Source organism: Zalophus californianus, chromosome 2 (assembly GCF_009762305.2).
Source record: "Zalophus californianus isolate mZalCal1 chromosome 2, mZalCal1.pri.v2, whole genome shotgun sequence".
Taxonomy (NCBI): domain Eukaryota; kingdom Metazoa; phylum Chordata; class Mammalia; order Carnivora; family Otariidae; genus Zalophus; species Zalophus californianus.
In genome coordinates, this window is record NC_045596.1 from 120,988,105 (window position 1) to 121,003,448 (window position 15,344).

Below are 15,344 nucleotides of genomic sequence, written 5' to 3' on the forward strand. Positions count from 1 at the left end.
ATCAAGACTAGCTGTGGACCATTCAATTAGCTAATTATCATTCTAAGCTAATTACAAAGTAGACGATTTATTCTGAAAATGTTGCTGAGATTGCTGAGCTACTGTTTCTGTTTTCGACCATCAACTATAACTGCAAAAACAAGAGAAAAAACCACCCACCACCCCCCCAAACCTGCAAACCCTAGAATGATTTTTCTTAACTCCCTTATGAAGGTAAAATGACCAGAGAAGAATCAATTGGCTTATATTCCCACAGTTTCCACTCCAATATTCTCACTCTTTTATTCAGAGGTTTGGAGATTTTTTTCTTTTTTCCTTAGAAATTTTATGCTCCAAATTACACTGTTTAAAGCTCTTTATACAATCATTAAGCAAAAGCAATCAACAGAAAGAAAAGCAAGTATTTGTAAATGTTTATGCCAAAAGCATCGGCATTATAGTATCAATTTGCAATAGAATATATCAAGGAAATAAATAATTTTTAAATACATTTCAAAATTCTACAGTCAATCTATCCCCTGTCACTAGCTCATCTCCTCGGCTCCACATTTCAATTATTCTGAAAAATTTAAGGAAATATTATGGTAATTTATAATCTAATGTGATTTTAAGGAAAAAAAACGGAAGGAATATGTATTGCATGTTGATTCCCAGCTATACCACTGACTTGCTGTGGAACATTGGGCAGTTCACTCCACCTCTATGTTTCATTTGTAAATTAATGGGATTGTACTTTGTTAGAAGTTGCTAACTGTGGTCCTTTAGCCACATTCAGCCTGTGGACATACCTTGTTTGCCCAGCATATTTTAAAAATAGGGAAATTTCACACTCAGATCCAGATTTCCACTTTCTCCTTAAAAATTTTAAGATTGGTAATACTGGACCTACATTCCCATGTGGCAATAAAGGCTGAAACTGCATAGAAGCTGCCCCCTTTGCATAAAGGCATGAAATCTTGCTGTTACATTACCTGCCTGACTGCTTAGCACCAAGTTTTTGATGAAATAGGTTACCTCTAAAGTTTCTTTCAGCTCTAACATTCTCACATTTAGAGTGAGCCACATAGCAAAAGGTCCATGTAACCTAAGTCTCAACTTTCCCTGAATAGGGATAACAACAACATCTGATCACCACTTCAGTTTTGGAGACAGAATGAAATAGTGAGTGGTGACTGCTTAGCACAGTGACATGCATGCTGAGAGTGCTGAATAAACAGCAGAGGTGACAAACACAAATAACAGTGAACAAGAGGACTCAAAAAACAGTTCTGTGATAGTCAATCCAATCTAAATCAAAATTCATGTGCTGATTTCTTCTCTTCCAAACACAGCACTGATCCTATCAAAAATCTGCTACTGGCCTCTAATTTTTAGAGATTATTAATTCTTCATTCACCATGCATAAAATAAGAGATTGAGAAAAAAAAAATGAAGGTCCTGAGTGGGCTGACCTCAATTAAAATACACTTTAAAATTATGCTAAAATTTTTCAGCAGACAGTTTTCAGCAAAATTTGCTGCAGCTCCTTCTGTTCTCATCAGGGCCATTTTTAGTTGCCAAGAATAAAGAAAGTTGCATTCAAAAGTTTCTCCAGGGAAAGGGGGCTTACTAAGAAGTTTATATACCCATGGGAACCCTGGAGAAAGTAAATAACCAGGTACCAGAGAGGTCAGCAAATGAAGAACACTGGGAGCACCAGTCATTCGTTCAACTCTATTCTTCTCTCTGCTGGTCGATCTGTGTCCCTGCATCCACTCTATTCATTCTACACCATCCTACCTCCTCTATCTCATAGTCTCTACTCTTCTAACTTTAAAACGTCAGAATGCACATGGCCCTTCACCTTCCCACTCCCTCCATATCACTATCTCTCTGTATCAAGTCTTGCTGCTAACTTGCCTATTTCTTGTGAGTCATATTTCTGAAAAAAAAACAAAAAATTATAAATAGAACTATTACCTCATTCCACAATCCCACTTCTGGGTATACCCAAACGAACTGAAAGCAGGGTCTCAAAGAGATATTTATGTTTGCACACTCATGTTCATAACAGCGTTATTCACACCTCTTGTGGAAGGTCCATCAGCAGATGGATGGATGAACATAATGTAGAATATTATTTAGCCTTAAAAAGGGAAGATATCCTACTACAACCTGGGTGAACCTTGATGACATTGTGTTAAGTGAAATAAGCCAGTCACAATAAGACAAAGAGTATGAGCCCACTTACAATGAGGTATCTAAAGTAGCCAAATACATAGGAACAGACAGCAGAATGGTGGTTATCAGCTAAGGTGAGGGAAAAATGAGGATTTTCAGTTTTGCAAGATGAAAAAAATGTTGGATATCTGTTGTGCAACAATGTGAATACACTTAATACTATTGAACTATACACTTAAAAATGTGAAAATGGTAAATTTTATGTTTTTTATCACAATTACAAAAAATTTTTTTAATGTTTGAGAGAAGGAATCAGGCTTGCCCAAATAATCTTTTTTGAAGCAAACTACACAAGCATGGATCAGTGGCAAGCGTAGGGACTGACTTCTGGTATATTTATTTGACAACTTTATATTAGAGGTCTACTGTTTCTGACACTGTGCTAAGTTCTCAGCCAGGTGCCTCCCCCTACCCTGTTCAGCTGGCCATGCTCACTCAATAGGCTTTCCTTATATAAAAGGGGTTGATAATCTGTATCTCTGAAACCACAGCATTTTCATTTTCATAAGTGCATATTTTTGTTGTATTGTATCCTGCCATACGATTAAATAAAGGGTTTTTAATTTTGTTTTTTGTTTTCTTTGCCCTTGGCTGTTACTACTATCACTCTGCCTACAAGAAACAGTGCAGTTCTTCCATAACCTCTGCAAAACAGCACTTGAGAAAAGCGACTCTACAGCACAATGCTCTTAAAAGTACCTCATCCAGGGCGCCTGGGTGGCTCAGTTGGTTGACTGCCTTCGGCTCAGGTCATGATCCTGGAGTCCCGGGATCGAGTCCCGCATCAGGCTCCCTGCTCGGCAGGGAGTCTGCTTCTCCCTCTGACCCTCCCCCATCTCATGTGCTCTCTCTTTCTCAAATAAATAAATAAAATCTTTAAAAAAAAAAAAAAGTACCTCATCCACTTCAAAGTTTGTGTGCATCCACAGTATAAAACCTTCCCATTCAAAGCATTATGAAACAAAACAAGAATCCCCTTCAGAATCTTCTTACTTGGCCCAAATACTAGAGTAGGAGAAGCTAAATTCCTGTTATTAAATAATTTCATTAGTCTCCAATCTATAAATGCAGAAACTATTGCTCCAAAGAGTGATTAAACTACTTGCAGAAGCCACCTTAGTACAGGATTGCATTAAATAAATTGCCTATTAAAACATGTAACACAGGCTTAGGCAGGAAGCTTTCAGTCCCTATTTAACTGGATACTCCTGACCATTCTCAGCTTCTGAGACAACACTGTCTCTTGATTTTCTTCTCATCACTGGCAGTTCCTCTCAGCTTTTTCTCATTGCATCATCTTTTTCTTCCCAGCCCTTGAATACTGGCATGCATTTCCATAGTTCCAGCCCTGGCAGTCTTCTTTTCTACTATACACGTTCACTGAATGAATCAGAACAAACACCTAAGCTTCTACTTACACACTGATAATTCTCAAATCTACACCTCTAACCTAGACTTTTTCCCTCGGGTTCAGATCCAATTACCTGACTACCCCCTGAAAAGCCCTCCATCTGAAAAAATACCAGAAATCAGTGACAAAAACTAATCTCATTAGCTTAACCTTTCTCTCCATCCCCAGTGTTCCTTAACTCTGTACACCTCCTTAACAACCAGATGCCAAACATGAGAAGAATTCTAGATGCCCTCTCCCACCTACTTGAACACCCACCCATACTCCCAGTATACCCTAGGTAACAAACAGTCACAAACTCTGCTGATTCTACTTCAAATACATCCCTTTCTTTTGAATACAATTCCCATGGCCTTGGTTAAATCCTCATAATTTTCACCTGGATACTACCTACCCAGTCTTCACATTGCTCCAGCCCCAGCATTGCCAAGATTAAATTTTATCAATGTCTCCTCATTTAAAGTTTAAACTCCTTAGAAGTCTGACAGTAAGCACAATCTGATTTTTGCCTATATATTTTCACTGTAACAGTTATACATTTGTTCCCCGAATGAATGTGAACTCCTTATGAACAGAGGCCATATTACCATTACCATCACAATAAATGTGTAGAATGAATAAACACTTCTTCAGGCTTTCTTGCCACTCCTCCATACCTACCCAGCTTCCAAAAATACTAAATTACTTGCAGTTCTGCCACTATGCCATGCTCTCCTGTTTCTAGACCTTTATATATGCTGTGCCCCCTCTAAAATGCCTCCACTTGATCCCCCACCTGAGGAGGCTTTCTATTTATCCTTAAGATTCAGTTGAACCATCACTTCTTTTAGAAAAAGTTTTTAAAACATTGCTTAGTCCTAATATTCCATTGTGTTCCCACAGCGCCACGTGTATTTACTAGACTCTATTGTAATTTTTTATTTATTTGCCTGTCTTTTCCACCAAACTATGAAGTGTTTAAGGGCAGAAACAGTGATTATCTTTACTGTATCCCCAGTATCTAACATAGTGCCTGGCACTTAGCAGTTCATAAATAAATATCTACTGAATAAAGCATGAGTCTGTCTTGTAACGGGTATGCCAGATTATACCTCTACAGTCTTTGTGGTCAAACAAAAAAAAACAAGAGATAAAAGAATATTAATCTCTTAAAAATATATATAGGGACGCCTGGGTGGCTCAGTCAGTTAAGCGTCCCACTCTTGGTTTTGGTTCTGGTCACGATCTCAGGGTCGGGAGATCGAGCCCCGAATGGGTCCCCACATCAGTGTGGAGTCAGCTTGAGATTCTCTCTCTCCCGCTGCCTCTGTCCCTCCCCTGCTTTCTCTCTCTCTCAAAATAAATAAGATCTTTAAAAATATATACATAATATTCCACTATGTAACATTTTAGATTCAAAAGGAAATAACCCCAAATGCATAGTCATCTCAACTCCATTTTGGAAATAAGTAATGTATATAATCACGAATAACTTTTTAAAAATTGCATATGTTACTTTTTGAGAGGGATAAGAGAGGATAACATTTCTGGCCTAAAAATTATGTGTATCACAACAAAATATTCCACACTCATTTCAAAGATGTCCCAGGGTCAGTTATAAAAACTAATTTTTAAAAACATTTTCTTTTAAACTAGCTAAATTCAGCAAAAACTATTTTTTTCCAAAGGTTCAATAAATTAAACACTGTCCTATCAAACCAATTTATGTTTATAGGTACCGCCTAAATCATTCCACTTTATATCAAGTTGTTTAAAACAGACCCCTCATCAGAAAGTAAATATAAGTAGATTTTAAGATCGCTGGATAGAGTTAGAGACTTTGTCTGCATCTTCTTACTCTACCACACACATTAACAGAACTCAAATTATAATAGTAAATGTTATGCTAACAGAAGGGCTGACTTTTTAACCACTTTTGTCAAAGTACCAAATATGGACTCCCATAGCCATGCTACTGATTCAAGACACAAGGAAGAGAGCCAAAAGGCTCGCCCACATGGAAGAAAAGAAAATATCATTACAACTCTCTTAACACTGAAGACTTGTTTCAAGCTTCCTCTTAAAAAAAAAAAAATCTTTTGGTAACAGTTTTATTATCTGAAGACAAAAACAAAGCTTAAAATTCACTTAAGTGCACAATCTTGTGCTCCATTAATATTCTATCCTTTTGCAGTCACAAATTTTCGAAGCAAAATGCTAACAATGAATCAAAGGACAACTTTCACATATGCTGAAAATATCTACTTAACCTTCAGTTAACAAGTTGTTTTTTACAGAACTGTATAGAAATAATTTTGAGAGCTGTCATTCTTCGTCTAATAAATCACTTTAGTTTCATATTTAAGTACAAAAATTTCTATAATCGTTTTTAAAGAGGTAAATAACTAGTTGGCAAACTGAAAAGGACTTTAAGTTTTCTTGAATTTTAGCTGGAGATGTTTTCTACGATGTTAAAATGGTTACATCTAAGATAGACTATTCTTTGGTTTCTCACGCTAAATGACAAAACATTTCCTTCGCACATATTTTTCCTTCTGAGGGCAAAGGAAAAAAAACAGCATTAAACCAAAACATAATGCTAAAGGCAAATGATTTAAAAATTTTAAAAGCCAGGGGCCTGACTGACTCAGTCCACAGAGCTTGGGACTCTCAATCTCCAGGTCGTGAGTTCAAGCCCCACACTGGGCATGGAACCTACTTGAAAAAAATAAGCCTAACTAAATAGGTAGATAGATAAATAAAAATTTTAAAAGCATTTATCTTTATTTGAAAACTTCTGCTGAATAACTTCCTCAATATGATGAACATGACTTCCTGCACAAAAGTAACACAACTGAGATGAAGTGTTTTGAGTAGATAAAGCCATAAAGAATCTGAAATGCTAAGTTCTCACTTCTACATAGAAGTAGTTTGTGTAAAAAAAAAAAATTTTTTTTAAAAAGTAGTTTGTGTAGAAGCAATAAATCACAAGCATCTCATGAAATGTTCTTAGGTTGTTGGTTCCCAGTATCTATAGGATGGACAATTTTAAAAACAAAAAAGTAGAATGAGTGGCATAAATGAATTCATCATGTTATCAAGGACGTTATTCAAGAGAAGTTTTGGCATCAAAGGCATTCTATTTGACGAAACCTAGTTTGAGTATCTTGTAAGTATAATATAAGCAGAGAGTCTAAACTTTATTTCCATTATAAGTCCCTCCTCAGGTATAGAGATTGAAATATGCATTCTAGAAGAGTAAAGGGAAGGACTGATCTCTTCTTAGAGATTTTTCAACAGAGGTTACAAAGATCAAGATAGAATAGTGTGTTTTATAACTGAAATGAAGGAAAACATATGATAGAAAAAGAATAATTTTTTGATAGATAGGGGGTAGCCATTAGCTTTTCTTGTCCTGAACTAAATTTTTGTAAAGTTACCAACTCAAATCAATAATAAAATGACAGAAAATAGGTTTTTAGAGTGTTTCAAGTAAACAAATTCATAATTTCTAGTAAAAAAGGAAAACCCATTAAACACTCCAATACACACTACACCCTCCCGTGGGCAACCCTCCATGGAAAAATATAAAAAGATTTAGTTGGATTTTCCATTCAGTTAAATCAGTCCTATAACTAATGAAACGATGGCTCTAAAAACCTCATAAAAGTTAACACTATTTTAATCATTTGTCTTAGTATCTGAGTTAGAAGATTTTTAAAAAATAACAATTTATATCCCTATACAGGAGTAATGTAAGAAAATAAAAGCATGATCTGCTTATCTTCCCTTAAAAAACAAAATATCAAATTATTTCTTTAACTTAGAAAAAAGGTAAACAGAATAAATCACATAGAAAGATGTATAATTAAAAGATAAAGTATACTTTATATCCTGAGCTGCAAAGGCGGCACTAATATTTTAAAGCAAAATCCAAAAATTATGGTTCCTTAGTGAGAACTGTGGCAGAAAAGCAGTATGTTCATTAAGTTTTTCAGGAAAACAACTTACATTATCACCTGGTAATATTTAGTATTACTGGTCTCATGAGGCTATGTGGTCACTACACAGAAATATAAACATACTTGGAATAAAATTAAGAGACTACCTAAAAAAGCCCTTATTCTATGTGGCTAATGTTTCAGTACTTAAATGATATAATAGAAGCAAAAACTAGATTAAAAGTATTCTGAAATGGTCCAAATATCATTTCAACTTTGTCCAATTTATAAAAGAATACAAAATATATATTTAGTACATAAACCTAGAAATCACGTATGAATATGTACATTTCCCAAAATGCATCAAAGAATATTTGAATATATATACTCTGAGAAAAACGAGTTACAACGAAGACTAACTACTTAAGGTCTTATTAACTAGATTATGAGACTAGCAATTAAAGGACAACAGTGACATCTAGTGGACATTTCGAACATATGCCACACACATCTTGGATCAAAACTTTCGGTGTCACATATAATTCAACCTGCCTGAGGGATTATAAGATAAACCTTTAATTTTAAACCAAAACAAGCCAGCTCTGCTCCCAAAAGGCTGCTCACTATGAGTAACCCAATCATGTGATAAATACAAAATGTTTAACAAAGTATATCTCAAGTCCTTAAAGCGCTAAACACTGATTAAATGTATCATATGACTAAAAGAGCTAGCAAAAGGCTCAATGTAATTATAATAAAAAGAATCTAAAATATTCTGAATGAAAAAAGCACTGGGTTAAATGAAGAAACTTACAAAGAAAATGAAGAACTAATCTATTTATGAATTTATTCAAGCATGGAAAGTACATATTAACCAGTATGGCCACACAAAATAAATATTTTTAAACTAAAAGAAGAATATCTTAGCATGATTTTTCAAAGACAAATTAGTAGTCAAGAAAATGTATAGGATCATCCCTGAAAATTAAAGGAAGATAACTAGAATAAGACCAGGTGGTCATCTCAAAAAAGTTGCAAACTTACCTCAAAGGATGAAAAAACAAAACAAAAAAACAAAATATCTGTGGGCGACAATGTCCTTACTTATTCTTATTTGTCAACACAAACAAATTTCACAAGGAAACAACACTGCATTTAATGAGTAAACAATGAAAGTATATGTGATTCTTACTAAGTATTTTATTACTAACTCAGGGAAGAAATATAAATGTAGGGACAGGGTCTTATAAACACTAAGTCAAATAAGAGTCCAGGCCACAAATTGGCTGGAAGTCTTTCAAAAATCACAGGTGCTTCTCAGATCTCTCAGAATCACCTAATTTAAAAGATTTTAATGATTACTTGAGCTCAATGACTTTCTGACAAGAAAAAATGTGAAGGGCCAGAACTTTACAAGTACAAAGTTCAAACTTATTGAAAATATCTCTGAAATGTAAGTATTTGGGGACTAATAACATTCAGGTCACAAAAGCATTATCCTAATAGCTTCAAAAAGTTATACAGCAGATAAATAAATTGGGGTATATTCAAACAATGGAGTGTAAGTCAGGAATATAAAAAAATGAAGTACTGCTACATGCAACAACAGGGATGGATTGTCAAAAAATTAGGCTGAATGGAAGAAGCCTTACAACAAGTTACACCATCTGTGATTCCTTTATATGACATGCTAGAACAGGCAAAACTGATCTATATAATGAATGAATGAATGAATAGATGGATGAATGAATAAGCAAACAAAATTAGAACAACACCTCTGAGAGTAGGATAGACATGGAGATTGATTGGGAAGGGATATAATGGAATTTTATGGGGTAATGAAAATGTTCTATATGTTAATAGGAGTCAGGGTTACACATGTTTGCATTTGTGAAAATTCACAAATAATATATTTAAGATTTGTGGAAACTGCATATAAATTATACCTTAAAAAATAAACCTGAAACAAATATTCATAACTCCAGTTATCATATATTATGCTGAAGTATTTGGGATGGTAGATACAAATATCTGCAAGTTATTTTGAAATGAGTATAAAAATTAGATGAATTGATGGACAGATAATAATAAATCAAATATAGCAAAACATTAATAACTATAGAATCTAGGAGGTGAGTATACTGGGGCTCACTATACAATTCAGCTTTTCTGTATGTCTGAAAATTTCCATAATAAAACACTGGAAAAAAACTAAGATGACAATCAGAATTCAAAAAAATTTTTAAATATAAAAAATTAAAAGTGTTTTCTTAAATAATAATTTTCCTTTTATGTATTAACATTTTAATCTGTCTACAAATGTCACTATTTTCTAAAGGGCAAGAGTAACAGGATAACATATTTTTTAAAATGTGAAAGACATACCCGAATTTCTTGAAGATTGTGAAAATTATTTCCTACTCTGACTGAAATTTTGCTTGGAGTATAGCTTTCATCAGATTTGTAGTCTGCATAAATACATAATGTCTTCACTGTTGTTTTTCTTCTAAAAGCAATAAAATAAAAACATGTTCTTTATCATGTGGAAGGATTATATCCAAGCATCTTCTGATCACAGTTTGCTAAAATGAGTACTTCAATCAACAATTTCCAATTCCTTTCATTTTAACAAGTAAACAAGTAAAAATACAGATACACATTTATATAGGCATCTCTTATCTAGAACATGGTCAAGAACCAGATGTGAGCAAATTAAAAAGTTAAACCAAAATAGGTACCTTAAAGTGCAAATAAGCATTAATAATTTCAGTCCAATCCATTTGTATTTTAGACAAATAAATTATTCTAACAAGCTTGGTTTTCTTTACTAGTTAATTATTTAATTTCCTATGTCAATACTTGAAAATAACTAGCTAAGTAAGAAATTAAGTCCAGCAAAAACAAAATCATTTGTAATATAATTTTATAATATATAAGTATATTTATAGCATATATAATACTATAATTTTAAAATATAATCTCTTAAAACAAGAAATAAAATTCTGCTGTTTTTAAAATATACATATTTTAGGAAGATTAGCAAGACTACATAACACAAAATTAATCTCAGGAAAATGCAAGTGGCCAAAAATCACGAAAATATGTTTAATCTCTAAAATCAAAGAAATAGAAATTAAAACACTCAGACATTAGTTTTCTTATCACACTGAAAAATATTAAAAATGACTGATAATACCCAAATTTGATTAGAGAAAGTTACTTTCATAACCAGTTAGTAGGTACACAGCCTTTGACACATGAATTAAACTTCTAAGAATGCACTAAAAAAAAAAAAAAAACACAACTACTCAAAAATGGATGCAGAAAAATGTTTACCATCCTCAGTTAAATTACTAAAAAATCATAAACAACCTAAATATCCATCTCAATAGGGAATTAGCTAAGTAAATTATATCTATTCTATGAAATCCTATACAACTATTTAAAACAATCACACACATACATAGGGAAAAAAGCAGAATACAAAACAGTATACATACAGAAGGATCGCATTTTGGGGAAAACAAAAAAAAATTTAAAGGCATATAAACCTATATGTATGTATAGGTATATATGTTACATATATTTATATATAGATAGATAGAATCATATAAAAAAAAGTAGAAGTGACTAGTTCGGTGGAGTAGAACTATGGGAGAGCTTCCTTCATGATTTATATATTTTCTGAATACTTTCTTACATTGAGCATGTGCTATTTGGGTCATTAGGAAAAAAAAAAAACCACTAGACAATTTTAAACATCAACCGAAAGAAACCATTAAGAAGTCTATTTAAATGTGCTTTAAAAGTTAAGTTCTGGTATAAACTGGCACTAACTTAATAACAATGAGCTCCTTGAACAGAAGTAGTCTGTGTCAAAAGTCAACCTATAAAAACAGCAGGGGATCTGTAGCTCTTAGTGAGGGGACCAAACTTCTATAGCCCAAGCTATTCATCAGAAAGGAATGGGGAAAGTTAAGGACTTTTCCTCAAATAATAAAGACAGATCAAGATGTAAAACACTAAATACCCAGGAACTGCTGACAGGATAAATACCCTTACCAGGTTTTCAGAAGAGGCCAGAGGTATCAAACTGACATCTTTCTCTTTCTGGTAGGCCAGGAAGGAGACATGAGAAGAAGCAAGGGAAGAAGGGGAAATTTTGAAGGGCACACAAAAGATCGTTTCCCTGATGAGCCAGAAGCAGGCTGTGAAAGTTCTTTCTTATTATGGAGAGATCAAAGATCATGAAGATTACTCTTGAGGACTTTTGCTTTTCTTTTTTAAACAAAAACAGATCTAAAGGACCAAGCTGTTTGCTCAGAATAATTTTATCTCCGAGTTATGAAATTCAAGATAACTTAGTCACTGAAACCTGCAAGATAATCAGAGTGAGGTCAGAAAGGCAAAGAAGGGTAACAACAATAATGACTATAAAAACAACAGCAACAGTAAAAAAGAGCAAGTAGATACTCTGGCCCAGAAGTAAGGCTTTATATGTATTATTTCATTTACTCCTCTCCCTTGGATATAGAAGCTATTATCACCTTCATTTTACTGATTTAAAACAAGAAAAACAGTAACACCCGGGTTAATAATAACTAGTAGGTGGGCACAGTTGGAGTTGAAATATGTGTCTGTCCATCTGCCTCACATGATCTTAACCACTCTCAACTTCCTGTTAATTAATTGTACTTATTCAACAGTCATTGATACCAGTTTACAGTAATATGGAGGTATTTGTACTTCATTAAATTTTATCTGCCATAAATTCTTAAGATCCATGTATTCCCAGAAAGCATATGTATAATTTATGCTATCTACATAATTTCATTACATTTGCAAATGAAACTGCGACCTCACCAAAAGTTTAAAAACTGTTACTCTAAAAGGTACCTATACAGCCTTTTAAAACTATTTACCAATTTTATCTCATGGTGAAGTAAAAAAAAAAAAAAATGTTACACAGAAACCATGTTACACGTCAAACAGCAACATATGTGGGAAGATTAAATGCATAGATTCTGAGACATCATGGTGGCTACTCAAATTGCTCGAATCATCATTATAATAATAAGCACCATATACTGAATGCTTACTCAATGCCAAACATCATGCTAAACTCTTAGGATAAAGTATCGTAGGAAGGGAGAAGGGAAAGGGTAACACTTTCCCATTTCTGATGACATAAGTAACACTCCCAGCCTCTCTAGTCCTCACCCACCCTCCCTTTCTGCTGAGAAAGAGCTGTTGACAGGACACACACATTGACTTTGTTCCTTCATGCCACAAATTTAATAGGGACAGGCTCTACCTGGCCTAGCACTTTCATGGACTGGATGGACAAGTCTGTTTAATGCTAGGGTTCAATATTAGGAAACATACTTAACTACAGATGTAAGCCCCTTTCTCAAGAATCAGCTTTGTCAGTTTTACAAGGGTAATATTTTGGTCTCCACCTGCTGACTCCTGGATAATTTCTCAACTCACTGGGAACCCATGAAATTTCAAGAGAAGACAATAGTGACAGATGCTCCTGGATGCCAACCTAACAGTCCCTTTCCCTTCCTTCTTCATAATATCCTGCTAAAAGACTATATTCCCTAGCTTCCCTTAAAGCCTGATAAAACCACATGACTAAGTTATGGCCAGTAAGATTTGAATAAAATGGCCATATTTTGTAACATTTCTTTAAAGGAAGATATACCCCTTTTACCTTCCCTCACCTACTCCTTCCTGCTGCTTGGGATATGAACATGAGAGGTAGAATTCCAGTAGGTACCTTGACTTAGGAGGTGACCTTGAGGATATAACTCCTGAGCTAAGAATGGTAGAATGGAAAGAGAAGGAATCTAGGTTCACAATACATATACTGTGGGGCTGTCATACCACTCCTGAATTGCCAGGTTCTTCTCATATGAACAGAAAAAGAAAATAAATTTCCACCTTGGTTAAAGCACTGTTATTAGACACTCTATTACCACACACACACACACACAAAAATCAGCAGCAGCAGCAGCTCTGTTACCAGAAGTTCTCATTCCTATTTAATATAGCATTATCATGCCCATATTACAGATAAGGAAACAGGGACTCAGATTCAGGGTAAGCAACCAGTCTCATTTACATATCTAGTAGAGCACAGAGCCAGAATTTGAATCTATGTCTCTATGACTACCGTATGTAAGAGTACCTACTAACTCCTGAGGTCCAAGACTTAAAACTAAAAAACAAAGTAGTTATAATATTCTGTTCATCATTTCCTGTTAACATGCTAGATAGATACATTATTACTAAGAGGCTGAGACATAAAGAGCCCACATACTTGCCTAAAACAAAAGGCAAACAAATGGTTTACATATATAATAAATGATTACATTCTTCTCTGTTCCTCATACAATGGTGGAAAATGTCCCCTTTGTGTAAAAGTTATTTTTCATCAACATGAACAGAATACTAAAATGAAAGTTTTTACTGAAGGCTAAGACAACAAATATCATGTTTTAATAGGACATATAAGACCTCAGTGTAATTGTTTCAACAGATATGGTTAAAAACAAAACCCAAACAATCAGAGATGTCTGCACACTAAGAAATAACTGCTACAGGACTTGCCCCTCCCCCCACCATAAACAACTAAATGCTGACAATGCATATGAAACAACAATCAGCAGGCACCACTAAGAATCCTGTGAGAATGGATATGAATGAACAACTGCACTTTCTGACTGAAGGCAATCTCGACTGCAATGCAGGGAGGGCACAGCCTAAGAGAATCTTTCAGTCTCACTAAGTTGAGGAAGGAGCTATCCCACGGAAAAACTCCAAAAGTCTGCACTGTGTCCTGTACATGCACAGGGTGAAACTCTACAAAGACAAGCAAAGAACAGCAGTTGCTGGGAAAGGAACAATTACTGGGAAGCAGTAAGCTAAACAATTCCCAGAGGTCACAAAGGGTAGGGAATCACTAGAGTTCCCAACAACCAAAGTGCAGAGTACAAATTCTTCCTCAAATATCTAGCACATTCATTTGAGATCCCAGAAGGATCAAGCCTTAGCATACTTGAGGCTAATCTTGCCCAAGATAAGTGATCTTAAAGTGTGGTCTGGGGACCTGTGGAGGACTTCAAGACCCTTTCGGGGGATCACCAAGGTCACAACTATCTTCCTAATAATACCAAGATGTTATTTGCCTTTTTCAGAATCATTCTCTTATGAGTACACAATGGAGTGTTACAAATGCTATCTGAAATGGGATGTTGCAAAAGATTTAATGAAGAAGCACATATAAGACTCCAGCTGTTCTCTCTTATGCCAGACACAAAAGACATTCACACTAAAAAAGTAAATCAATAACATTATTCTCACTATTTTTTGTTTTGGAAGAAACCGTTATTTTTCATTAAAAAATGTTATTTATCCAAGCATATAATAGGTTAATCATTATTTAATTTTAGATGAATAAAGACTCTAAAATTCTTCAGCTATAATTTTAATATGGTAAATACTGATATATATAAAAAATAAGCAAAAGATCTTTGGAGACCTAGATAAAAGTTTGAAGTGGTACTAAAACCAAAAAAGTTAAAGAACTCCTGCCCCAGAGCAGGGATCAGCAAAACAGTGCTCACAGGCCAAATGTGGCCCACCACTTATTCCTGTAAATAAAGTTTTATTTAAACAAAGAAGCACCCATTCATTTACCTACTGTCTACAGCTGCTTTGCATAACAAATTTGAGCAGCTGCAACAGCCTAAAATAAGGTTTGCAAGGCCTAAAATATTTACTATCTA

The 15,344-nt window shown here is 34.4% G+C and overlaps 1 protein-coding gene across 4 annotated transcripts in view; it reads right to left on the reverse strand.

Annotated features, from left to right (window-relative positions):
• ANAPC10 (anaphase promoting complex subunit 10) overlaps window positions 1-15,344 on the reverse strand; it is a 221,523-nt gene that overhangs the window by 170,629 nt on the left and 35,550 nt on the right. For all 4 annotated transcript variants that reach the window (XM_027597815.2, XM_027597814.2, XM_027597812.2 and 1 more), the window contains exon 4: window positions 9,937-10,057. In XM_027597815.2, coding sequence (XP_027453616.1) covers window positions 9,937-10,057 — 121 coding nt within the window. The remainder of the gene's footprint in view (window positions 1-9,936; window positions 10,058-15,344) is intronic.